Genomic DNA, 27,440 nt, shown 5'->3' with positions numbered 1-27,440 from the left:
ATTTTGTTCTTTTTCTTCTCCTCTTATGCAATGTGATGTAACAGTATAATGTACAATTATATATTCTTTTGTTGGTTAAACTAATAAAACTGTATTTTAAAAAAATTTGAGAAACTGACATTTGGTTTTATATTGGTGTTTAGGAAAATATTGCTGTTTGTTGGTAACAAACCTATAAGTTCTTGTGTTTACACTGGAACACATCACCTCTGAAGGTAACTGGTTGCACTCTGTTTTGTTTTGGGGTGATAGGAGTAAATATGCTTAATACAAAACCACGCCACACTTTTCAGATTTTATTTTATTTTTTTTAAATATTAGCAAGCCAAGTGTTTGCAACGAGAACTTCCTGGTGCCTCTCTGTCGCTCTCTTGTGGCGTTCCTGTGTAACGCGCCTAGCCTACGTACTGAACGAGCCTCTCTGACGTCACTTCCCTCGCGCGGGATTACGCTAAAACTGCTGTTATCCAGCTGACAGGCGAGAACAATCCCGAACCCTAAAACAGCTTTTCGGTGTCAGCAGGCAACCCGGAGCTGTTCGGGAGTTTCTGATCGATCTTCTCACCGATGAAGCTTTTCTCCATTGCTCCTCGATGATGGAGGCTGCTAGCTGTTGACATCGTAGCAGGTCGGAGGTTTGTTGTTAGCAGAGTCCGCGACTAGACTTTTACTGCTTTTTTGTTTATTTTATTATTTTTTTCTCTTTTTTTGGCGGAAGTTTTCCTCTGGTATGCGCCTAACCCTCCATGCTCGGCCTGCCCTCAGCCTTCAGGAGCCATGAAGCTGCAGTGCGATGTGGAGGTGGTTAACCGGATGCTCCCGTCGTTCGGGATGAAAAGTAGGGGAAAGGGCGTGAGAGCGGTGGTCTCCATCGGGAAGCATTTGGACAAGTCGAGTCAGCGCAGTAACATCTACATGATGATCTGCACGGCCAAAGACAGAACTGGGTCAAAATATAAGGTCGGTGACTTGTTCCTTTCGCAGGGTACAGAGTGTTCTGACAGTCCTCTGATTCCAATTGCTAAAACTTTCCAGCTTTTTTTGTATCGCTAGCATCCCATAATGGAACATTTCACATATTTTCAGTTGAAATCAGGTTGTGTTTATCACAATCGGACATGAAATGAGAAAACCTTTCCTGTTTTAAGGCAGTCAGTAAAAAAATATTCGTATGTACGTGTTTGCATTTATCTATCGTGATAAATTTCTTATAAAAATTGTGATTTATTATTGTCAGGATAAATTCCAATTGAGGTTTAAAATCTCCCGAAGCTGTTCCTGTTGTCAAGATTATTAAATTTACTGTTTTCTACACTGTTTGTACAATGTGAGTATCAATAAATGTGCAGTTACTGTTTTAAAAGTCACACTTCTTTTAGCCAAAGCCTCTAATCACTTTAACTTTGAAGCTTTTGTTATCATAGGAAGGTTATTTTCTCTCCTAATGAAAAATGTTGCATATTCTACAATTGAAATCAAATATTTGCATACATTGCATTTAAAAAAAGAGTTTATTCACCACAATTTGACATTAAATAAGACAAAACGTTTCCTGTTTTAAGTCAGGTAAAACTATCAAACCTATGTGTATACAGTTGTGGGCAGTTGTGGTTTGTTATTGTTTTCCATTTCGTTGGACACATTTTTACTGTTCTTGACCATGTGCTTGGGGTGCAGATCAAAATCATTTCAAGGTCCACTAATGGCCCCTGGGCCACATGTTTTACACCCTTGATTAATTATTAATATTTCAAATTCTATAACTAGGATTTAAATGATATAATCTTTATCTATGGCTCCATAAACCTCTGATCTGATGATTGAAATTGGCGAAACATGTCTTAATTTGTTTGTGACGCAAGTTCAACACCTGTCAAGGAGTGATTCACTGTGATGTAATTATGATGCTTTGCTTTGTTGTCTGTCATATGGATGTTTTGCAATTTTTCTTTCAGCTGAGAAACAACATAGAGAAGTTCTTCACTTGGTTTGTGGAGGAGGGCAAAGCAACTGTGAGGCTAAAGGAACCAGCTGTTGATGTTTGTCTGAGTAAGGTATGACACTAACAGCTTGAGGAAGAAAGTCTTTCTTGGGGCAATCTTTTCTTTGTTCGTTTTTTCCCCTGGAATAGGGCTTTTTTATTTTCTATGCATCATAACGACTGTCCAAAAGTAAAAAAAAACAGAAAGAGCAAAACTTCTTTCTAGGTGCAGAGCATCCAAAAGCAAGGGGGGATTAATTGTCAAAACATGCAACAACTCAGCCCCCAAAAAATTATGAACACAAGTGTCCAGCATAAAATGTCTTCAAAAAGAACAAATCAGATAAATAATCAGTATTACAAATTTGGCTTCCGGTGAGAGACAGATGCACCAATCATGGCAGAGGAGTGGACCTACTTTCCCTTAATTCACTCTGAAGCTAAAATGTCTCACTTTTATTCAAAACTATTAAAGGCATCAAACTAAAATTTGCTACCATTTTTGGTCTGTAAACACATCAACCAACAGCATTGAGTTTAAAAAGACAGAAAAAACTGAAAATATTCTCAATTATTTCAAATTTTCTAGAAAGATTTGCTAGAGAAAACTCTGAAAATTTGTAGAAAAAGTTGAAAATTCCAGAATTTCAAAAGTTAAAAATGTTCTACTTTTGAAACTCAGAAATGTCCTTTTTTCCCCAAAAAAATTTCTGAGATTAATCTTAAAATTTTAGTTTTTTCTAACAAAATATAAAGGATACTTTTCAAACTCAGAAATGTCCTTTTTTTTCTAGAAAATGTCTTAGATTAATCTAAAAATATCAGAGTTTTTTGGTGGAAATTTAGTCTTTTTTTTCCTATCTACAATCGCCATCATGCTTTACTCAGTAAAAATGGTAAGAATGATTTTCTGCCATACTTTCCCTACTTTATCCCCAGCAGCATGGAACTACTACGGTTCATTTTAAAAGAACAGTCCAACAAAATCAGGCCACTTATTTTAAGGAATTCGGTCAAACACAACCAACGTCACAAGAATACTTTATGTGTCATCTGACCCATACCCTGACAGACCTGTACCTCGTTCATATTTTATTTCAGGCCGATGCAAACAGTTTGAAAAACTTCCTGTCAGCAGCGCGTTTGGCCGACCGAGGGAGCGACACGAGCAGCCTTCCTCTGTCCACGCTTACTCCGGTTCGAGCCAGAGATGTGGAGCAGCCGAAGAAAAAGCTGTCAGTCATGTCCAAGAAGGATTACCCACTCACCTCCAACTTCCCGTATTCTCTGGAGCAGCTGCAGGTGTCCTACTGCAAACTGTCCCGGGTGGACATGCGCATGCTGTCCCTCAAAGGTGCATCTGTCGTTTGTTACCTGAAGCTCATTTTTGTTTTAAATCGTTTTCATTGCAGGCCACATCAAGATCACAAATACCCACTAACTTACTGGTTGTGGACAAATTTCTTAATTAAAACTAACTATTAAACTTTTAATACTATAGCTTTCTCTGTATTCAGTGAATATGTCTTAAAACATCTTTTCATATGGATGTTCAATATTATGCAAATACCTAAATGCCTAAATTTGGAAAGCATTATTTATAGTTGAAGCCAGATATTTAAAGATAATAAAAAGACGCATAAATATTTTTTTCTCACTGTCTGAAGTTAAATCAGATCAAACTTTTTTCTTTAGGTCAGTTAGAATTACTAAAATTAATACTATTTGTTAAATGACAGAAAACTTTGCAAGAACATTTTTTATTTTATTTTTTTGAATATCTATTGATCCGAATGACTAAATAACTTATTGATCTGTGTATTGAAATGAAGGTTAATTTACTTTGAATTTTATTGAAATAATTATTTTTGTTAAATTAATGTTTTGTTCTCAGACCAGTCAGGTGTGTGAGATTTTTCAATACATAAAATTTAGTTATATTTTAGTTTTTCTTGCTGTTAGATGTAGAATACTATCACAAGATGTTACCAATAATACTAATAAATAATGTTATATAATAGTGAATTGAAGTTGTCATTTTTTAGTACTTCTGTATTGTTTTTTTTATCTTCAAGCAGTGAGTAGTGTTGGAAAAATTACTGTGAAAAGTGCTTGAATTTTACTGTCTGCTCTTAATGAAAAGTATATTTAATACCTGCTTAAATGTTGTTTTCAAAAAGTGCTTTTAATCTGACAAACAGGCTTCATCTGAACGCATATTCTAACTTATTGAATATGACTTTAGCTCTCCGCAGGCTGGATCTGAGCAACAACCACATCAAGAAGCTGCCCGCCACCATCGGCGACCTCGGCTGCCTCTCTGAACTCATCCTACACAACAACCACCTGGAGGCCTTCAGCGAAGCCCTGTGCTTGTCCACGTTGCAGCAGACCCTCCAGGTGCTGGACCTCAGCCAGAACCGGCTGCAGTCCCTCCCCGCCCGGTTCTGTCAGCTCAGAGAACTGATGAACCTCAAGCTGGACGACAATAAACTCGCGGGTTTGCCACTCCAAATCGGCCGGCTCTCGAAGCTGAGGTTCCTGTCTGCTGCTCACAACCAGCTGACGGTTCTGCCCGCAGACTTCTTTAAGCTGAGTCTGGAGAACTTGGATCTGTTTGGGAATCCGTTTATCCAGCCCAACCCTTTGGACCACACCATGCAACTCGCCTTCCCCCTTCCACTACAGGAGATTGCCTCCAGAGCTGTAGCTGATCTCAGGTGAGGTTATAACTCTGTTGCTTTGTTAGATCTTCCATCTCTGTTGTTCCTAAGTTGTTGGACCTCTAAGTGCAGCATTTAACACTGTTGATCAGGATATACCATGGTGTTCACGCATCCTTAAAATATATCATGTATCTAAACTTAATGAGGATCTATGGTACAAAATTAACTTTTTTTACTTCCGTTTTGGTTTCATCTGCTTCTAAAAACAGCCCAAGTGTTTAAAAAAAAAAAAAAACACCCAGGTGTTATTTTGGCAATAAGTTTGTATTTTGGTGCCTAGAAAATTAGCCATTTAAAAAAAAAAAAGAAATTTAATGTCACAAATGAGCAGTCACTGCCCATCACCTAGCAACCCCGGCAGAGCCCGGCCCGTTACCTAGCAACCCAAACGGAACTCCAACACATTTGGTCTGCTGGTTTTACCGCTGTTTGTGCTCATTACAGGAGCTACTTCTCAGTGCAATGCTGGTAGAAGCCTTGTTAAAGAGGAGCCATGTTGTGATGGCTTCATGAAGGTGAAGTTTTAGAAAGAGCAGGAGTTTTTAAAGAGACAGAGGGCCAATTTCAAGACATTAAATATCGAAATTAATTTTCTTTTAAGTCATATTTTACATTTACAGCATTTTTAAACTAACTGAAGGTAATGTAACTTTATTCACTTTAAAATGATACTATGTGGCTGGAAACACATAATACCATCCCTTAAAATCAAATTATTGCTCATAATTACTGTATTATGTTTTTATGGTGTAAAGCACTTTGAACTGCCTTGTTGCTGAGATTTACTGTACAAACAAACTTGACTGTTTGATTCCCCTCCCAGAATCCCGTACGGTCCTCACCTCATCCCGGCCCACTTGTGTGGAGAACTCGAAGCGGCCAAGACGTGCGAGTGCGGGCGCGTCTGCGTCAGCTTCCACATCAAGACGGCAGTGAGCATGAACCTGCACCAAGTGTCTCACACGGTCGTGTTGGTGGACGACATGGGCGGCACGGATGCACCGGTGCAGCAGCACTTCTGCTCTCTCTCCTGCTACTCCGAGTTTTTAGACGGCTGTCTTCAGCGAGGCCTGAGATGAGGAAAGACACCTTAAGTTGTCAAAAACATTACAAAACTCTGCAAAAGACCTTGTTACATTGTTTTAGAGGATAAATGGAGGCAGCTGGGGTAGTTACAGCCTAGAATCTTCCTGACGATGGCTTTAGGTGACTTTTGTTTGTTTTTAAAAGCGCTTTATTCAGCTGGTTTTACACCTACATGCTCGGTTTTATTAGAGTAGTGTTGACTATTAGAAACAATGCATTTCTACTGCACTGCTGTGAAAATCTCAAACGTTATCCTTCTCTCCTCCTCATATATCAGACTTCAGGTTCTTCTACTGACCTACATCTGCGAGACGGGGGAATAAAGAAATAAGCACAGCACATCAGGGTCCAACAAGGAGGCTATTATTAAAGCTGCACTCGTCAGGCTTTTCCTGATTGATTTTTTTAAGTAATTTTGTTAGGTCAATTACACATAAAGGAGGAAAACAAATGTTCTACAGTTTTTTTTTTTATATATATATATATATATATGGAGTGTTGACCTTTTACAGATTTTTACCAAACCCAAAAAGTGCCTGAAAGTTCATGTTTTGGTTTATGTTGTGAAGACTGAAAAACAGAGGAATTTCTTTGCTTTGATCCATTTAATAATTAGATAAAAGTTTCATATTTTTCCATATTTGACCTGCCCAACAAGGGGAAATTGGTCATTCCAGTATTTGAATGATTCATTGGTGCATCTCTAGTGATTAAGCTTGTAAAGTCCATGAATTTTTATAAAGAATAAAAGTATTCATTGTTATATGTGTGCGTGCCTTATTTTTTACATTTTAATTATGTGGGAATAAAAATGTTAAGTTTTATGATAAACCAGTCACTCAGTGGTCTCTAAAGTTTGTCCCATAAACTTGCATTATATAAATTATTTTCAGCTTTTTATGCTTTTCTCCTGCACTTCCTGTCTAATAGTAGAAGATGAACACAATGCCTAAAAAAGAATTCACCCCCTGGGATGATTTCCTGTTTTATTAATTTTATAAATCATTCATGATCAATAAAATCTGGGTTTTAGGTCTCTTTTTAATGCAAAAATGAAGAAATGTCTAAACATTTAAGAAATAAACATTTAAATATACATTTATAACAACATAACTTTTTTTACGTATCCTCTCCGACAGAATTGTTTGAGTGTCAAAGTGAGGTCCAGTAGATTTTATTTCTCAAGTGGAGCATTACAGCTTTTCCCATGATGCTTCACTTGACACATATTGAACTTTATTAGAAATTGCTTTTGGTTTATTTCAAATGTAATAAACAGAAGGAAAAAGAAGAATAAATGTGAGGAAAAAATGTAAAGAAGCATAGAGAGAATCCAAATCCACGCCCTGGGAGTCTGCCTCTACACCTGCAGAAAGAGAAAACTCCCAAGAAAACAAAACTAACAGTCTATACATGTATAACAAGGAAGACATAGTTACATTTAGTGGTAGCTGCATCCCAACTTGGGGTGTATCTGGAAACCATCTGTATCTAAACAGCAGTGTGTTTGTCTGGTTCTGTTCTTAGGGCGACTCTGGAACATCTGGAGATTATTGTGTGACAAACGAATCCTCATAAAATCAGGGACATTGCAGGCAACCACATGTTACATGAGACACAAGTCAGAAGCTCCTTCAGAACCGCTGAAATGCTGACCTCTAGAGGAGATCCTTTGTAAAAACAATTGCTTAACATGATTTACATTTAATTTGCCTCTGATTCAAAAAGTATTTTTTATTTAAATTATATATAATTTTATCAGGATCAGCTACCTCCACCGATACAAACAGGAATATGATGTGATGTAAAGTTTTTAAATAATCACACAAGGACAACCAAAGTCACTTAATCTGCATCGTAGCAGTGATTTGTCCCAAGCTTGAGCTTCTTTGGTGAATAAGAAATAATTTTGTACAGATAAAATGTGCGAGTTAGGATTTTTGATATGATGTGTTCCAGTTGTTTTTATGATCACGTAATTATTATTCGCAGAATAATAACATTTAGAATTGACATATTCAGACACGGGTTTCTTATGAATATTTTTTATTAAATTGGTATTAGTTTATTAACTTTGGGAGAAAACTATTAAAATCTCACAGAACAATTGCATATCTTTGAAAACATCTACAGTATAATAGGAAAAAAAACATTAAAAGTCATCATTCTTTTTAAAAACACAGCTTATCAGTCCAGCTCGTAAATAAAATTGTTCTGGAAATTGAAACCTGCAGATGTGGAATGATCAGTGATCAGCGTCTCTTTTCCATCAGCACCGATCTCCCTCAGTGGCCAGGCTGCTGCGTCTGCTGCTGGCTTGTTGTTTTGCTCCAATGTTTGGAGAACTTGATGTGCTGGCAGGTCATCTTCATCTGTTTCTCTTCCTTTTTCTGCTGCATCTGCGGCAAACACCTGGTGGGACTCCATTTTCTCCCCTGAAGTAATGACTCTGCTCTGGTTCTGAGCGGCCTCAGTTGGTGGGAAAGACACTTCAGGAGAAATCTGGGGTTCCTCAATGGGTGGAAGTTGCTGGAGTGAAGCATTTTCTTCAGCCTGATGCAAAAAACGAAGAGGAGAAACAAAGTTGACGTTATTTTTTGATGCTCCTACTTGACTTTACATAAATGGAGTCTTGATATAATTTCATAAATATATATATTTTTTGAGTTCTTGTGAGTGTGTAAACTTTATAGACTCTCTTGAAAATTAATTGCCCCAAAGTATTTCAATTTGATTCAAATAGTAACTTTTCCCCCTTATTAAAGGAAATCATTATTTGAAAACTACACTTTGTATGATATTTGATGATCAAAAACAATCTGCAAGAGGGCAAATATATTTTTCACAGTACCATATATGTTTAGTGGCCTGGTTAATTGCTAGTTAATAACAATGTATTTTTTTGAATTTTGTAAAAGTGATGAGATAATGGCTTCCTGACATGCATGTGCTGTTTTTGCTGCAGTAGTTTTCCTATGGAAGGTGGCCATATTGGTTTTTAAAGACAGAATTGGTGACACTTCTTCATGTTTTCCAACTTATTTTAACTTACTTTTTCCAACTTAAGCATCATGCTCCAACCAAAAATGCAGCATCTACTACAAACCAACTGAAAACCTTCTGACAGTGTTTTAAAATGTCAGTGTGGCACTACGTCTGAGAATTGTTGACCAAAAATGGTGCCTACCTGCATATTTTCCTGTGCAGTTTTTGCCTCCTGCAGTTCTGAAGTTGTTGTTTTAGCCGTAGACTCCAGACTTGAGGTCAGTTTAGCTTCTTTGTCCTTTTCTGAGGAGCTAATCTGTCCATCAGACATTAAAGCATCCTGGTTTTCCGTTGCAGGAGAGGCAGTTGAAGTTTCCTGTGAATAAACTTCTGGATCGTCTCCTTTCTGATAGTAATATTTATCCAGAGATGATCCTTCCTCAGAATCTTGGTTCTGGTTTTCATTCATTGTCATTAGTCCACCTTCCTCATCATTCTCTTCCTTGCTCACTTGTAATCTCTGTTGCTGTTTGTCCAAATCCCAGTTTTGGAGCTCTGTTCCTGGCTTTTCCTCCTCTTTTTCATGGTTTCTTTTTATTTCCTGACACTTGTCCTCCTCTCCTCCACTTTTCTGTTCTTCATCACCATTTTCGACCTGATTTTTTTCTTTCTGTTCATCTCTTTGAACCTCTTGCTTGGTCTTCTCACAAATCCCTTTCTCCCCTTGCTCTTCTTCAACCTCGTCTTCTCCTTGAAAATCGCTCACTAAAGGACAAGATCCAACAGACTGATGAAGAGATTCATCAGGTGGACGGACCGGCAGGGTGATGGTGAGCTGTCCTGTGTATTTGTTGAACTTGGCCTCTCCTTGGTCTTCATCCACAGGGTAGGCTAAAGGCAGATGTAGCCTGTAGGCAGGTTGTTTGGACTCTAGCAGCAGAGTTTTCTCCATTACTTCAAGGTTTGTGTCTCTAACTGACTTCAGAAGAGGCAGATCAATAGTAATCACAATTTCCTTAGGCCTGGGGCTCTGGACGGAGTCTCTAGAACATCTGAAGTCCTGTAAATCAACCTTAGATCGATATTTTACTCTGTATTTTGGCTTTTCTGGCTCCTGCTTGTTCTGCGATTGGTTTTGTTGCTGAACATCTCCGCCGGTTGTTAATGGAGGCGACTCTTCAGACTTCATCCGGGGCTCAGGAACCTCTAACAATGGCAAGGGAGAACTGAGGTTCTCGGCATTGAATCCAGGTATGGGTCTTCGGATGATACATGTCTGAGGGGTACCTTTGTATTTCGTCTTCATTTCTCTCACATTGTTTTTGTCTAGCTTGACTTTATAAGCTTTTTGGACTCCATCAATTGCTGTGTCTTTCACCATATCCATGAATGGTTTGTTTTTAGAGGCCATGCGCAGCGTGTCAGGGTGGAAAATAACGTCATAGATCATGAATGTGCTGCCTTTAGGGTCTTTCTCTGTCCTCCCAGGATAAAGACTGTAAGGCAGAGTCCAATACTGCCCCCTGCGGCCATCATCTGACACTCCAATCTTTACTTCAGGGTTTTGGATTTTATCATTGGCACATATGTTGATGAAGCATTTCTGTTTTCCAGCTCCTCTCGTTCTGATCACCCTGAACGGTGTCGGCTGGATGAAATCCACACTGTTTCCTCTCTCCTGCTCCAACTGTCGGATTTCCTCTTCGTACTTTTTCCTGTTTTCAGGTTCAGATAGTTCTTGGACGTATTCGCAGAACATCTCCCTAAATTTACAGTCTTTGAAGGCTTTGGTAAATCTGCCCATCTCCTCCGACGACAAATTTAGCTCTTTGAGTTTATCGCCGATGTCCATTTTGAATATTTCGAGAAAACAGACTAGTTGAAATAAACTTTAAATGTTCTAAAAAATTACCTCAGTTTAAACACAAAAACTGACACAATCTATGAAAGCGAGTTGCTGTCGTTTCAGGCCCAGTAGAAGTCCTTAGAAAGTGGGCGTTAGTGTTGTTGATGTCACCATGGTAACACAGAGGCGAAGGGAGGGCAAAGAACGTCCGGGTCATACGTCAACGTCGCCGCCATATTGCACGTGGCATTTTTAGTTGAAGCAGGTCTTAAAAGCTACACTAGCCAGTTCTTTAAGTCCGTTTTTTCATCTCAAATATGCTGTTTTTCAGTTAATAAAAAGTTGAAGCCTTAGAGGAAAAAAAGATATAAATGTGTCTATTATTATTATTATTATTATTATTATTATTATTATTATTATTATTATTATTATTATTAATTAATTAATTAATTATGTCTTCCCTTACATTTTTTCGGTTGTAACTACAGTGATGACTTGCTCAGGGCAGCAGGTGTCGCTGTGGATCACACTTCTTGTGGCATTCGGCCAGTAAGTAAGTCGGTCAGTGAGGCAGGTGGGCGGGGTTGCTGGGAAGAGCGCTGATTGGTCGCGCCCCCAGCAGTCCATATTTCCCAGAGTGTGATTGGAGGAAGATGCTGTTAATGGTTGTGGTTCGACTGCTGATAAATGTGCGTTAGAGACACGGAAACAAAGGAAGACCTGACGTTTACCTGGAGCTATCCTAGTTTTGTTGTATCTTATCCCTACTGAGACCCTGGGAACGTTTGTTTGGTGTGTTTTTAACTTTCTTTTTGCATAATTTTAGCTGTGTTTATTAAAACGGAATCAAATTTGACCAGCTTGTGTATTTAAGTGAAACTAATTCATTTTTTTTTCCAACTCTTACATCTGCCTTTTAAAATGAATTGAGTGGTCTGTTTTCCTTACTTTTTGGTTCTTTCATTAAGCAGTACTTAAAATTACTTTTTTGATCAGAATCAATACGGAATGCCAAAAGGTCCAGAAAAATAAAATGTTCTTTTCCTTGAAACAAACTGGTGTCCCGGGTTAAAAAGTTCCACGTTGCGTGATTGTATGTTCCTTATAATAGCATTCATAAAAAATGTGAAAAAAATCTGTCAATACTTAATATTTTTTCCATCACGTTTATAATTATAAAGTCTCATGAAGGGATAGTGTTTAAATTCTACCAATTTGTGTGGCTAAAATATGAAAAAATGTCTCAATTTAATAAAGTTTGAGTTTTAAACTCAAATAGCAGCTTCATCTCCTTCTTTTCTCCAGACTGAACTAAAAAGTCCCAAAAGATTGGTTAATAAAAAGCAAACTTCTCGCCAGTCGCTTCTGACTCAACCATTCTGGCCCGGAGATAATCAAGAGAACACAATGTTCCTGACAGAACTGCTTGCAGAGCTTTTATAACACACTCACACAGAAATCAGTTTAGGCCAACAGGAAGCTACCCACGGGGTAGTAAGCTCATTTGGAAGAACATGAGTGAGGCTCAGCTGACCAAAGAAGGCCGTGGTGAAGAAGGAGGTAGTGTGACACACAGAGGATGTGGGCTGACACCACTCAGTCTGTTTCTGAATCATTCGGCTGGAAAACACTGCTGACTACGCCTCGTTTCCACTCAAATAACACAAAAATAAAGGTCATTTAGGTGTTTTTTTTTAATTACAAACATGATATTAAATAATATGAAAAGTTAGGTGGGCAGATATATTTTACGTAGAATCAAAGTACTCATGATTAGCTTTAAAATGTACACTTTTTGTCATGTTTTACCCCTCAAATAAGACAAAAAAATGCATTTTATACTCAATACATTCACACTGACATCAGTATTATGACAAAGATAATGTCTTGTAGGAGAGGTGGACAAAATGAAATGTCAACAACTGAGTCAATACAAAAGCTTTGGCAAGGATGCATACAAATTATCAATAATAAAAAAAAAGTAAACTATCTTTTAGAGAAAATCCATGTACAAAATGAGCAGTAGAGAAGGAAGAGTCCAGTGCATGTTCAGTCTTTTTAGGTAAACAAGCAGCCATGTTTGCTGCTCACTTTGTCCCTCTGGTCTCAGGAGTGAGAAAGGTCCATGCATATTTTTTTTTTAGGTAAATTGATTTTCTTATTAGAAACCAGCAATAATTTTAAAAAGTATTTTAAAATACAAAATATTCAATTGAAATAAAGCCATTTTTCCCAATTTTGTAGTCAAAAACTATCCGACAGAAACCTTTTTCTCATATTCTGACATGATTCACCCTGTGACATCACTGCCCATATATGGTAAGGGTGAGTGTTTTAGAGTATGTGCCTCATCCTGTGACATCCATGCCCATATATGGTATGGGTCAGCCAGTTGAAGTAGATGTTTTAGACATGCATCAGCATGTAATCATGTTTCTCTGGATTAGCCATTTTGGTGAGATGTGGAGGTAAATATCTGTGGGTAGAAATAATGCTAACTTGTAACAAAAAAAAACAAACTTAATTCCACGCAGATTACTTTTGTGTTTTGGCCTCAAACCATTTCCAATCCCACTAATGCCAGTTGATGCATATTTCACACATACTGAGGATCTTACTAGAAGCACTTTTCTGCCACCTAGTGGTCAGAGCTATGCCTAATTATAGGCCTAATTTTGCTAATTTGATAAAATACTAAAACTGACTAGAAAGACAAGAGGAAACCAAACAGTACCTTCTGGACTAGGGTATAAAAATGGAATTTTTTTGAAATCTTAGACATGAAAGAATATTGAACTAATTTGTCAACTCGCCTGTTGTTGACCTCAAAAAGGCGGAATGGCTCATGATTCAATTTAATACTTTGAAATCAAAATATTACTTGGTTTTCATTACTTGTTTCCAATGAGAGCATCCACATACCAATGTATGCACAGACTGAGAAAGATGGCATTTGTTCAGCGTCTACTTGGAGCTGGCAGGTACTAGCATGCTCAGCGTGCCAATGGCAGCCTTAGGGGGAGGAGTTTTGTCTGCAGCCATTTTGCTCAGATTGCGAACATCCGCCTGCCAGGTGGGGATCTTCTTTGTGGTCATGTGACGGCGAGCATGTTTGGTCAGGTGGTCGCTGCGCATGAATCGCCGATCGCACACCGGACAGACGAATTTCTTTTCGCCGGTGTGCGTGCGCCGGTGACGAGACAACTCATCGGAGCGGGCGAACCTCTCATCACACCCGTCCCAGCTGCAGCTGAATGGTTTCTCACCTTCGGGAGGGAAACAGAAGGACAGACAGGAAAAACAAATGAGTCACGATGTTGTCATCAAAACTCAATACGTCAATTCTCATATAGAGCAATGATCTCAATCTTGTTTCTCTATGAAATACCCAGACACACAAGCTATGTTTCCATGAATAATAAAATTGCGCAGGTTGGAATTCTAAAAATAAACTTGCTTAATTGAAAAAAGCCAATAATAATAAAAAAAAAATCATGTTTTTCAATACAAAAAAAAAAACCTTTAGCATTAGAGTTAGGTGGTGTTTTGGCTGTATCGAAAACAAAAGGAGACACTTTTTTTCCACATCACACTAGTCATGAGATCAATAACCAGATGTTACTACTGGCGGAAAAGACAAAGAAGACAACAGGAAGTGGCAGGAGGAAGATGGCCTGGTATATTTTTAAACAACTTATAGGGGGAACAAACTTATTCACGTGTTATATCAATTGCGTTTCTTATTTAATGGAAAAACCACAATTGAGAAATTGTGTTTTTTCAACTTTGCTGGAATATCAACAAAGTTTTGCGCACATTTGTAATGGAAACGCAGCTTGTGCCAACCACCAATCAAGAAAGGGCCTCACCTGTGTGTGTCCGTAAATGAGCCTTGAGGTGTGAGCTCTTGAAGTAAGTTTTTCTGCAACCTGTAAAACTGCAGATGTAGTTTCTCCTGCGAGAAAAGTCAATTTTTGTGGCTGCCGTGTTGCTGCAGGGCCCAGCCGGCATGTAGACGGGGGCTGGGGCTAGAGGTAGCAGTTTGGTGTTGCCCAGGGTCATGACAGTCTGTTGGCCCTGAGGGGCCTGGGGGACTGAGGAATGAGGGAGGACCAGCATTACCGTGGCCTGTGGCACTGCTGAGCCCACAATAAGGGGCTGCTGGAGGGAGGGACTGTTGGCCGACGCGGGATGGGGGAGGATGGGTGTTGTGGCAGTCCGAATTCCAGTACCGGAGGTCTGACCTGGACTGGGGATGAACGCTGAGATTATTCCCGATTGGCTGCAGATGGGGAACATCTGGCAGATGATTTGTGGACTGCTCACTGAAGTAGGAGAGAGGGTGGGTGGGGAGCCTGTGGGTGGGCTTTGTGGTTGGGTGTTGACTGTGGAGATGGCGATAATGTCCAAGGAAGGTTTAGAGGGACTGACAGGGTGCTGTGTTGCTACTGCAGGAAGAGACTGAGGTGTGTTTGTGATGCATTCCTGTTGCTGCTGCATGCACACTATTGTTCCTGTTGCAGTCACTGTGCTCGCAGTTTTCTGTGAAATGGAGGTGACTGGAATGTGGTGCTGCTGGCACAGGTCTCTATCCGCAGTGTGCCTGATGACGCTGGTCGCCATGGCTCTGCAGGGGTGTGGCGGAGCAGGCAGGGACAGGGTCCTTTCAGGAGTGTGGGCCAGGTTGGGTTGATGGAGCTCAGGTCCAGAGAATGCCGTGGACACAGTGGGTGTCGGGGAAGACTGGACCGTGCCGCTTGAAGAGGTCTCAACAAAGCTGGGGCTGTGGGGAGGTGTCATACACTGGAAAGAAATGAGGAAGGATTAATGCTATAAAAACACTTCACAGAAACAGTCCAGTGAAATCAATTGTATTATCAGACAAAGATAGCCAAACTAAATGTGTTTAGAGTTTGAAGACCCTATTTAAGCTAATCCTACACCAATTAAAGGAGATGATTTTAACTGGGCCAGTCTAAAACTTCATTTTTATTCTTTTTAACCACTCAGACATGGACTTGCTGGGTAATTTTCTTGCTGCTTAACCCAAGTTTGGATGAAGATTTATAGTTTCACAGTCATGAAGCAACAAAACAGCCCAAGACATCATACTACCAATACCATGTGGTGAATCCAGAGTATGAATGATGATTTTCTAAACAGATCTAGTTTTCACCTTCCACCTGGAATTGCACAGAGTATTTTCCAAAAAAGGAGGTTTTCTGCAAAAAATGTAAGAGAGCCTTTGTGTTCTTAGAACTCTCCCATGGGTTTAATTTTGTTATTAAATCATGAGTACTACCCTGGATGAGTTGTAATTTTGGTAGGCCGACCAGTCCTGGGAGGGTTCACCACTGCACAGTATTTTTTTCCACCACCATCATTAACTGGAGTCCCAAAATGTGGAAAGAACAGAGACTTTGTAGCCAATTTACTGTTGTCAGGCAGGTCCAATGTAAGTGTTTCTAGAGTTCTTACTTCATGAACAATTTCCCTGGATGGTTTGGAAATAGGACTAGCCATTTATTGTATTGTTTATCATTTATTGTGATACATTTTTGTCATGATAAGAATTTTGATTTATGGTTTTCACAATAAATTCCAATTAATGATGTTTAAAAAAACCTAAACTATTGTCAGTTTCTATACTGTTTGTTAAATATGCGTATCAGTGAATACCGATACATTTGAAAAGTACAAATCACACTTTTTTGTCCTGAAGAAGAGTATTACAAATGGGAATGTTTTTCAACAGTACTATTTGTGTTTGTGGGTCTTTGATTGCCATACAATTACCTCAAAAAGAAGTTATAAATAGTTCTTACTGTCACTTTTATCAATATCAAAATAGTACCACAAAATATTGCAATAAAACTTTAAGTACATATTGCCCACCTCTATTTTAAGTTTTTTTCTTGAACTTCATAAATAAAATATGTGTTTGTAAACTATTTCTTGTACTTTTCAAGTTGCCTAAGCATGACAAAAAACAACTTGTACTTTTTTTGCAACACTAAGTATCACATAAAATATACAGGTGCATAACATAAACTGTGATTTTATAGGTTTGCATCGCACTGTTTGACAAGCTCTTACCAGAGAGGAGAGGGACACAAAGTCCCTTGGGGACTCCTGGAGCTCCAGCGGCAGGAGGGAGTCACAGGAATCAGAGGCAGGAGTGAGGGGCCGGGGCTTGCAGGTGTTCAGCTTGTTGCTGCCGCCACCGAGAAACACAGGTTGACCCCAGGAGCTCATACACACCAGAGCTTCAGCCGCCTCCAGATCAGTGTACTCCAAAGCAGAAGAACAGCTGCTGGTTCCACTGGAGACAGATTGTTCGCTGTCGTGCCTTCTTCTCTTCAGGCACGGCCCACACTGATCCATATGTACAGCCTTGGAGGAACAAAGAAACAAAGCTGTGTTTTTAACCCTAATATGCCGTGGTGGTTGAGTTTAATCAGTCATGACTGACTAAAGGAAACTGAGTCTTGTACTGTAAAATACAGCAGCTGCATCTGCTCAGTGTGGCTGAATTTCCCGGCCAAACTGGATGATGCTACCACTGTGGGAGAGAGGGGGGTTGTTGGTGACTACACCCTAACCCTGCATGCACTCCCTCTGGACTGAAGCCAGAACGCCTCCCCTTCCCAAATATAGACCCAACAGTGACGTGCTGCCAGATCAGCCATGTGAAATCCCCATAAAGCGGTTCGCATCAGGAAGTAGTCTTGGCAATGAAACAACTTTGTCTTATCATGTATCAAAAAACACAAATTATTTTACTGAGTCACCAACCACTTTGATCAGACTGCCTTCTGGATATATAAATATATATATATATTTTCATTTATACAATAATACATTTTGTATTAAAGACTGAAAAAAAGTTCCTTAAATAAATACATAGTTCAAGTATGATCAGTATAAAATATATAATTAAAAACTTTGACAATGTGTGTAAATTAGCTCCTGACAAGGGTTTAATAGCAGGGAGTAAGCAAAAGAACATTGTGTGACTGTTTGGAAAACAAAACAAACAAAGATTTTTTAAATCAACTCACCTCCTGTAAGTCCATGTCATTAATATTTCCTGACGCCTCTGAAGCAAACAGAGAAAAAATGTCCCGTTAATTTTGTTGAAGCCAGTGTGGAACAAAGGGAGCTTCAGCCTGGTCCAGGATGGACTTCAGATCGTCTCTCTTTTTTTCCTCTCAGCTGAGCTGTGTGTGTAAAACATGGGTAGGGACAGAAAAACAAAACTCACAACACGTACTCACGGGTGGCAACACTCAGCCAATCGCCGTACAGCGAGTGCGGCGCGCTGACCAATGGGAGAGCAGAGAGCGCGTGAACAGTGCGTGCTCGCTGGACGGTTGGAGGAAATAGGGTGCGTGGCCGTTGGTAGGCGTGGCCATAGAGTCAGCAGTGTCAGGGTGAACCCAGTGAACTGGCAGTCGCTGAAGTGGGCGAAAGGTCGGCTCGGTCTATGCTGTGTTTGAGGATAGTTGGAATAAATTTGGAAATGAATTCAGATTAGTTGTCAGGCGAAGTTTATTAATTTAGCTGAACTATTTTCAGAGCTGTGAAGAAGTATTCGCACCCTTAATGATTTTTCATTCTGTAAAGGTGAAAAACAACTTTTACTATCAGTCAAAAATTACCTGAGTAACTTAGAATATAGGTTTTGAAATAATGATTTTATTTCAAAAGGAAGATTAGGATAAGGAATGTGGAAAACAAATTATCCAAACCAACCTAACTTGTATTTGGCCACCAGCTGCCAACATTTTCTTAGCAATTTTGTCAAAATTGACAACAGATAAATAAATAACTAAGTGACAAAATAAATGAGTACATAAGTAAATAAGAATTTTTTAAAAATACATGCAATTTGGTTAATTAAATATTTAAAACACATATAACTTGAGCATCACTTTCCCTTGTTACCGAAAGTTCTATTGAAAGTGTTGTTATGAAAGAGATTCTTGAACTTTCAAATTGCCCTTGAACGCAACACTGACAGCAAGCAAAGCGCGGGTTTCTGACTCGTTTTGATGTTTGTGCAGCTCTCTAACAGCGGAAAGCAGGAGATCAGCTGGTTTGCAGTTAATTGCACCACCACAAATGAGATATTGTTGAAGCATGTACGTTACAAACTGTATAAGTCTTAATATTTTATGTTGTTTTTAATTTCTGTTATAATAAAAAATGGGATAAATATGCTGAGGGTTTGAGAAGACAGAGCAGACACATATCTTTTATGTTTTCTGCATGATATTGCAGATATTGCATGATATTGCAGAAAACAAAAACATAATTAGTGTTTTGTTTCTCGTTCTTGTCATAATTTTAATAATTTCTTGTTATAATTTTTTTTTCTTTTAATAATTTCTTCAGTGTAATTCCTTTGCATGTCTTGTTCTTTTAGTGTAACTATAACATAGTGTTCAATATCACACTTTATCATGGGTAATGGCATTGCATACTATTATTCATATACAGTATATGTTTTTCTCTATTTATTATTTCAATCTACCCTTTCTGTCTCATGATTTTGCATGATCACATTTCATATTTCATTATTTATCTGTAATTTACTTGTTTTTAAGTATGTGAAATAATACCAAAATATTAAAGCTTTTATGTAGATGTTACGATGCATTTCAATGTTTTTATGGCCTAATGTCAGATCATTTTTATTATGGGCCCAATTCTGGGTTATAAAGTTTTTGTCCTTGGAGAGTTTATGGATGTTTGAAACATAAATCACATGGCCAACCTACATAAGCACCAATAACTGCATGTGGATAAACATAGTGTGTCATATGTTAGACTTCAGCAGTAGCCCAGGATCCCAATTTCCCTAATTTTTGGGGCCCCAAAGACTTTTTTTTTTTAATGAACACGCTTGGCATTGTATGCTATACTGTATAAACTCATTGGCCCATATCAGATGAATTAGAGACATACAAAATCCAAAAATATTAGGATATATGCATGATATATCGATACTAATGTCGGTATAGGCCAACATTAGTCATTTTTTAAATGTATAGATATCAATCCAACAAAGAAATGGCAGATAAATATTTAAAATATAATATATACAATATTGGTAAATATCGTTTATCAGCCATAACAGCATCGGATATTGATATTAACCCAAAATTCTGAAGATATTGTAATTTTTTTAGGATGCTCAGGGAACATATTAAACATGCCTTGTACCAGTTCATTGAGGACTACCTATTAATGTATTGTAATTTGTATCAGTAGAGTCATTTTTTGGTAGTGAATAGGACCCAACACTGGCTGTAGCCCAGGAGCCAAAAGCCTGTAAATCCGGCCCTGGTCAAATGTTCCTTAAAATGCCAAACTGGTGGAAAATGAATCTTTATACACCCAAAATGAACTCTTCATGTGTAACTACAGAAAATAACATCTGTATCTGAACGTAACAAAGAACTCAACAACCCATGTGTGGACTTTATGAGCGCAGACTTGTGCTGCTTTTATTATTTTTCAGAGAGAAACCCGATTGGGTCTCGTGTCTGTCTTATTGTTGACCTGTTGTTTTGTTAGCAGTTTGCTTGCAGCAAAAAGGGGGAGTTCAGTAGGTGTGTTTTCCCGGCCCTGGCAGCGCCCGGATGCGAAGGAAGGCCATACCCAGGTATGACTCACATAAGCATGTCCTCAGTTAGCATTGAGGACGGTTTCAGTGCCAGCTGTTAGCGAGCAGTTGAGGGAGGAGCTACGGGGAAAACCAGTTAGCTCAGAGGAATGACAAGAAGTTGGGACTGAGTACAGCAGTCTGTTTGTCATATAACTGGGGCAGGCCATTTAGACGAGCCGGGGAATCTGGAGGAAAGGTTACACCGGCCCTAATGTGGGCCTCTGCATGCACACCTCCCCCATCTGGTCCACACCCCCAGTTCAGGAACTCCAGGACCTAGAAAAGGCTCAGTGGGACGTGAGTGGTTAAATATATCAGAGTCCAGACAGACAAACAGTGACCATAAAGGCACAAATGTTCAGCATCACATTTCACTTGTTCCAACAAGATCAATACATGGACTTTATCTGATATCTTCCTCACAGATTATGAGGCACATTTAAGATAAAATGTAATGCAGTTTAAAAAAATGAAAGAGTCATCATGGTCAATTCTGCACTGTCATTGTTCATCATATTGTTCTTTTTATTTTGTTCTTACTGCCTGACCTTATTCTATATCAATGTTTTTTTTTTTCACAGATATTAAACATAAAGTGTTGGAAGCATATAAGATGATTGAGAAAGCAGCCCCTGTTACAATTAAGGTCAAAGGTCATGGAAAGAACAGCTTGCATACATGCTTCTTTTGATTTGGGTTACAGCTCTGGTCAGAAGTTTCCACCCACTTATCATGGTCAGATTTGTACTAATTTTAGCTTTTTGAACTGTTCTGCTTCCAGGATTTAATTATTACCCAACATGAAACTTTATGGATTTTGGAAAGCGAACAAGTTTGGATTTATTCCAGATTTTTTTTTCTAATTAACAGGGTCTATATAGAAGACATATAGAGCCAGACAAGTATTTGGTATTTGGTGCACCATGACCGCACTGTTTTTGTAACCATCAACAACCTCCTGCCATCTTTCTGTCTGGATATTTGTCCACTCTTTGTCACAGAATCATTGAAATTGGTGGATTTGCCTTTCACAAATCTAACTTTTATGCACAGCTCTTCAATTTTTAACTGCATATGATGTCTGGACTTTCCAAAGACCTAATATTCACTTTTATTAATTTATTTATTCCAAAACCAATTTAGATGTGCCTTCTATGAACAACCGTACAGCTGTTAAATTGAGGTAACAGTGAATAATTTGAAATTTTTATTGTTTAATCCACCTGAAATGCACCTTTAAAAACATTTTTGTTCTTGTCTGTATTTGAGTAATGCTTGACAATGGTTTCCTTGGTTCACTTTGACTCCTCCTAACATTCTTCTTGTCACTATGAACAAACATCTCAATCTTTGTCTCGTCTCACCATCAAACCTTTCTTTTTGAAGACATTTGGCTTGTCCATGTTGGAATAAAGGCACAACATTATTCCACCATGGACACACATATGAACTAGTAGTGTATCATGGATAAAGCGGGCTGACATTAAACTTTCGGTCTACTGTAACAAAAGCAACATCTATGCCAGTAAACAAACCAATAAAAGGAACTCTACCAGTGGTCAACTATCCTGCTAGATTAATGCTCATTCCCTTGTAAAGGCTACAAAATGCATGTGGCCAATATTTATTATTTACACCAAAGGTTTCCAAACTTTTCCATACCACGAATAGCATTAGCTTCTGGGCTGGGATACCATTTCCAAACTCACAATATTTAAATAAAAATTTTGGTTTTATCTGTAACAGGGAGGTTTTTCTTTAACTGCTTTTCTTGTCAGAAACTTCTCAAATTGCGCTTCCTACACTGGCTTGAGGAAAGCAGCTTGATAAATTTGCTAATCAGCCAGTCAGAAAAATGAGCAAAAAACATTTCAGTAAGTTGATGAAATGATAATGATAAAAAATTTATTAGAATTTTTTTTTATTTTTGCATGTTTTTTCTCAACTTCCCTTAAACTTTCTGAGGCCGCCGTAGCACCCCACAGTGAAATCCCACTTTAAAAAACACAATACTAGTGTCAATGTATATGAGACTTTATGTATAATTAATTGATTGAATCAGAGAAAAACACACAAGAACTTCAAACTTATGCATCAAATTATTGCTTTTAAAACTCACTGACCTTGTTTGTTGTATCATTATAATTTTGCTAAACATCAGTTTAAAAAAATCAAGACAATGTGACAGCTTAACTGGCAACAGTCCAGTAAAATTACTGATAAAAAGAAAACATAAAAGACTTGGTTAAGTTAAGCTTGATATAATAATAAGTGTGCTTAACTACCATGAGCTTTAACACATTTTTAAAGCTATACTGCTGTCTATGAAATTATTCCTGAAATATAAAGAAATGACTGAAAACTGCCTTGTTTTCCAAGAGTAAAACTAAATCCGTTTTGGAAAAAGATGCTGCGTCCAGCATGCTAACAGAGACTGAAAGCATCCAGCTGGTTATCAGTGCACAGTTGCGTGACAGGATGCAGGATGTCTACACGGCTTTAATAACTTAATCTCCCAAGCCACCATTGATTCTTAATGATTTATACAGTTTTTGGGGGCAACATATGGTGACATCCAGATACGTTTTTGTTTGTACAGAGAGATCCTTGAATATTTGTCTAAATGCAGTTGAACCAAATATTTACATACACTGCATAATGATCCTTTATTCTCCCTCTCACATTATAGAGCTCATTTATTTCAGTTTGCTGAATGTCTAGACTAGTTTACAAACTAAATTGCCTGTAAGCTGAATGACTTTGGACAAACAGTTCAGGTTTTCTTAGAAAGCTCACAACAGTTTGCTGGAAGTTTGGCCCATTTCTCCTGACAGAACTGGTCGGATTTTTTACGTCGTCCTGCTTGTGTGCACACTTTTTAGCTCTGCCCTGAAGCTTTCTACTGTACTGAATACAGTAGCCTGTGCTTTGTGCACATGTTACTAAGTTGGTGGTATGTTTAGGGCTTTAGAGCTCCAGCTTTAACCTTCCTGTTTGACTTATTGCTTATCTTGCTTCATTATTTCCTTATGATGCCATTTATTTTGTGAAGTGCACCAGTTCCTCCTGAAGCAAAACACCAAGACAGCATGATGCTGCCACCACTGCACTTTACAGGAATAATGATTTTATCAGGCTTCCAAGCTTCCTCCAAATATAACCAGTTTCATTATGGTTGAAAACTTAAATGTTAAACTCGAACTTATGTTTTTTTTTTACTGCATTTTCAAACTGTATAGTTCTTGTGTTGCTTAAGAATTAAAATAATAATCTTGCTTTATTTTCTTACAATTACAAAGTGAAATTCAGTTATGATTTTGGAGGGGAGATGTGTATTAAATGTTTCTGTTAGTGCCAATCAACAACATTTCTGGAAAAAGAAGACCTCTTAGTATCAGTATTAGTCAAGCTTGATAGCAACCAACGTGATGTCCTGCGTATACAGCAGCAAGATTGAGCTATTTTTCCACTGAAAAGCTATTTTGATTCATAATTTTATAATTTCACATCATGTGCAAGTCTTCTCATATGTCCAGCACTTTGCTGAAGGATGCTTTGTGCACCACGCCACACGTGATTCCACCCCCTCTCCTCCTACACACCCAAATGGAGAGACGACAGGGATTTCTCTTCAAGTCTGCAGCTTCTGATTGGTCGGATAGTGAAAACAATCTGTTGCCATGAGAGCGTGGACTGTGAGTCTGTTGTCTTGTCAACAGGAGATGCAGGAGGCAGGTTTTGAGCGCGCCCTGCATGAGCTTCCCAGGAGGCGGTCTGATGGTGGTTAACCCGTCTGGTCACCTAAATCTGTGGAGAAATGGAAATGGATCGTCAACATGAAGTGAACTAATAAACCTCGTTAACGGTGGGTCAGTAGCTGTAGGAAAAGATTGGCTTTTTAATTATAACAAAAATTATATCAGTCCAATCAGGGCTGGATTTACAAGGATAGAAACTGTTTAGATGCCCTATTCACTAAAGAAAAAATATTTCACTAATACAAATGACAGTATATTAATAGTTCTTTACATAAAGAACTAATGGTGGTAGGTTTAATGCATCCATTGGTCAATAATTCCTTCTCGTTCCCCCAAAAATTATTATAATGTCATAATTTTCAAATACTTGATTGTTGCATATACTCATAAAAATCCTAAAATCTTACTGCAACTCACCCAATGTGGGCCTATCACTAATTAAATTACAATATCTGCAAACATGCAGATACTGCAGATATATTTAAGCAAAACATAAAAAAAAAAAATCTTTGGGGCACCTCCCAAAATTTATATAAAATTTATTATTTTAATCGGCTCAAATCTTAGCATATTTTCTTCTTACAATCACTAACACTTCAAATGTAAATCGAATAATTGCAATATACTAATCACTAAAAAGAATTAATATCAATAATATCAAACCTATTAGTTATTATTAGTTATTAAGTTAAAAAATAGTAGAAACAAACACAAAAATACACTATTTCATGTAACTGAACTTGATTGGTTAGATTATCTTTAACTTATCAAAGTTTTTACTTCATCAAATTGTTTTTCTATCTCTGGAAAGTGAACTTGGGGACTTTTTGGCGCATAATTTAGATTTTCTAAATAATTGATTAATCTTTAAAGAAAGATTGGAAAATAAACACAGAGGAATTCAGAGGAATTGGTCCGGCACATCCTAATCTCTAAAAACGTGGACGAGGAAGGCATCTCTCCAGTTGGGTCCGGTCCAGACTTCCAGCCTGTGTGGGGAGGCGACTCTGAGGTTCAAAGGTTGTTGGACGTTTGGCGCAATCTGGATGTCCACATGGTTGACCTCTCTGGATTCAGAACCAACTCACTAGCAGTTTGAAAAACTTTGGCGAATAGATAAAAACCAGCGTCTTTCTCTGTAAATTAAGCTAGTCTCATCACGGTGACATCGTAGCCTGTGTTGATGTTCAGCAACTCAACCTGGAAATTGATTGGACTTTCTTATAACAGACAAAGCAAAACATTAATAATTTTTACAAAAAATATTGTATATTAGCTTTAGCGTTTAACATTTTTTGTGTGAAACTACTTTAATTACATGTTTTTACTCAGGAACTGGCTAAGAAATGACCTTTGTGTCAGAATTGATGTGTGTGTTTTTTTATTATTTTTGTCATTTTGTTTAAAGATAAAAATGTTATAACACTTTTGACATTTGAACAGTAAGATTTTATCATGTTAAATAGTTACATGTTTATAAAGTATCTTTAATGTGTAAAGCAACTCATACAAGTTAGAAAGAAAAACATTTTATTTGTGACCTTTCAGATGCCACAGAAAAACCTTTTTATCAGCGTGTTTGTTATGCTAAACTAATTGACCTTTAAGTGTTAATTTTTAAATTTTACGCTCAGTTTAGACCTGTGTTAAGCCTTCATGAACATCTGCAGACATTTAAGACCTCTGGACGTCATTTGGATGAAAAAAAGAGTTTGTTTTGTCCCAACCTGTGGTTCTACAAGGTTATTTTGAATTAAAAAATAACAGCAGGTCTTGTAGGTGAAAGGTTGACTGTGATGTGTTTGACAGCAACAAATACATCTGAAGAATCAAAAATACTCTGACAAGACAATAAAATAAAGCAGATGCCACACTGAAGCACGGTTGCATGGCAACGATGACGGAGAGTTAGTTAAATTGTAACCGAAAGAGATTCTCTCCTGATCAATAAACAGTGATTGTTCAGGATTATGGCTGTACGGAGATAACAAGGTGTTTGACATTCAAATCACATAAAAAATGTTTATTGCAACTGAAACCTACCTTTGATTAATATGCAGAGTACCTAGAAATTATACTCAAGGAAGAGTAGCACTACTTCAATGTATTTTTACCCAAGTAAAAGTAAAAAGTAGCCATCCAAGAGTAAAAACTATTGGGTAAAACGTCTACTAAAGTACTGAGTGACTGACCAAATTATCATTTAATATTTAAAAATTATATCATCAAATGGACCAAAATATAGAATTAAGTGGAAATTTTGGTACTTTTTAATGACCAAAATAACAATAATTCATATAAATATCAAAAATATAATAAAATCAGGCAAACGAAAATGTTCCCAAATCAGTTCCTTTCAATAAAAAACTTAAAAAACTTTAAACAAAAACTGCAGGTGTCTGTGTGTGGTGAGTTTTTGGTTTAAACATGTTTGTTCTTCATCAGTGGGTAGAAAATATAGAAATTTTACTCAAGCAAGAATAGAGATACTTCATAATAAAATTACTCAAGCAAAAGTAAATAGTATGTTTTTTCACAAAAGTTACTCAAATAAATCCAACTGAGTCCAGGCTCTGTTAATATGTGGAGTTTGGTAGTTTGCATTGTTGGCTCCCGGTTAGAAGACGTGTGTGTTTTCTGTCCATGTCCAAAAACTGCATGTTACGTTAAGTGCAGATATTAAAATCTATTCAGTCTAATTCTATGATTCAGACTCTGAGCAATGTCATGCTTTATTATTTATTTTAGATTAAATGTATAATTCATAATTTCACTTTCTGAACCTTTTGAAAGAAGTTGCAGTTTAGTTTTTACATCTTTGACAAAGGTAGTCAACTGATTGTCAGTTTATTTATTTTGCATTGGCTGTTAAGCTCCTAACTGACTGAACAAATTAAAGTTGTGTTTTTATAAGCTTGACCAAGCTTGTGAAGCTTTCGGTGTATTTAAATGTGCTTCACTGGTGCAGTTATTTATGTCTGTGTTTCTTTTTTAAAAATAATTTTTAAAGTCAATTCAATGTTTTTCTGTATCAAAAACTTGAGATATCGGCATCAGAAGTGAGAAAAGTGGATTGATGTAAAAAAAGCCTGTGGTTCCTTCCAATAAAGCTTGTATAATTTTATAATGTTGATCATTTTATAATCATGACAAACTGTAAGTGCTGCATATTTTGGCTTGGAAAATCAGCTTTATTTCCAAGTATGTGCACATGCAGCAGGAATTTGACCTCATTTCTGCTTTGCTCTTAACAAAGACATATGAATATATTTAAAAACAAGGTGTTTTGCTTTTATAACAGACAAAGAAAAGATTGAATTTGTGCAAATATTTATGAGAAAGAGTATGTGGCTTGTATTTGGAAATTGTACTTTCTAGCACTGAA

General features: G+C 37.7%; 3 protein-coding genes across 7 annotated transcripts; 1 reads left to right on the top strand and 2 right to left on the bottom strand.

The window, feature by feature from the left end:
* Positions 1-416: 416 nt before the first annotated feature.
* lrr1 (leucine rich repeat protein 1) lies at positions 417-6,558 on the top strand. 5 transcript variants are annotated; one of them, XM_007561131.2, is made up of 6 exons: positions 417-628; positions 766-960; positions 1,956-2,054; positions 3,083-3,335; positions 4,227-4,701; positions 5,531-6,558. In XM_007561131.2, exons 2-6 carry the CDS (start codon positions 778-780, stop codon positions 5,784-5,786), a joined length of 1,266 nt encoding a protein of 421 aa, XP_007561193.1. In that variant the 5' UTR covers positions 417-628; positions 766-777; the 3' UTR covers positions 5,787-6,558. The 5 variants fall into 5 exon arrangements, with proteins under 5 accessions (XP_007561193.1, XP_007561192.1, XP_016531449.1 ...); XM_007561130.2 differs by having other exon boundaries at positions 719-960; XM_016675963.1 differs by having other exon boundaries at positions 417-635.
* Positions 6,559-7,839: 1,281 nt separating this feature from the next.
* Positions 7,840-10,876, bottom strand: dnaaf2 (dynein axonemal assembly factor 2). Its single transcript, XM_016675922.1, has 2 exons — positions 8,981-10,876; positions 7,840-8,346 (listed from the first exon to the last, which is right to left on the bottom strand). Exons 1-2 carry the CDS (start codon positions 10,628-10,630, stop codon positions 7,981-7,983), a joined length of 2,016 nt encoding a protein of 671 aa, XP_016531408.1. The 5' UTR covers positions 10,631-10,876; the 3' UTR covers positions 7,840-7,980.
* A 1,423-nt stretch (positions 10,877-12,299) lies between these two features.
* On the bottom strand, positions 12,300-17,874 carry klf11b (Kruppel like factor 11b). Its single transcript, XM_007561129.2, has 4 exons — positions 17,686-17,874; positions 16,721-17,017; positions 14,494-15,427; positions 12,300-13,890 (listed from the first exon to the last, which is right to left on the bottom strand). Exons 1-4 carry the CDS (start codon positions 17,698-17,700, stop codon positions 13,589-13,591), a joined length of 1,548 nt encoding a protein of 515 aa, XP_007561191.1. The 5' UTR covers positions 17,701-17,874; the 3' UTR covers positions 12,300-13,588.
* Between the last annotated feature and the right edge of the window lie 9,566 nt (positions 17,875-27,440).

The sequence above is a fragment of the Poecilia formosa genome, unplaced genomic scaffold (assembly GCF_000485575.1).
Source record: "Poecilia formosa unplaced genomic scaffold, Poecilia_formosa-5.1.2 Scaffold123, whole genome shotgun sequence".
In the NCBI taxonomy this organism is placed as follows: Eukaryota; Metazoa; Chordata; class Actinopteri; order Cyprinodontiformes; family Poeciliidae; genus Poecilia; species Poecilia formosa.
This window is presented reverse-complemented; position numbering and strand designations above follow the sequence as displayed.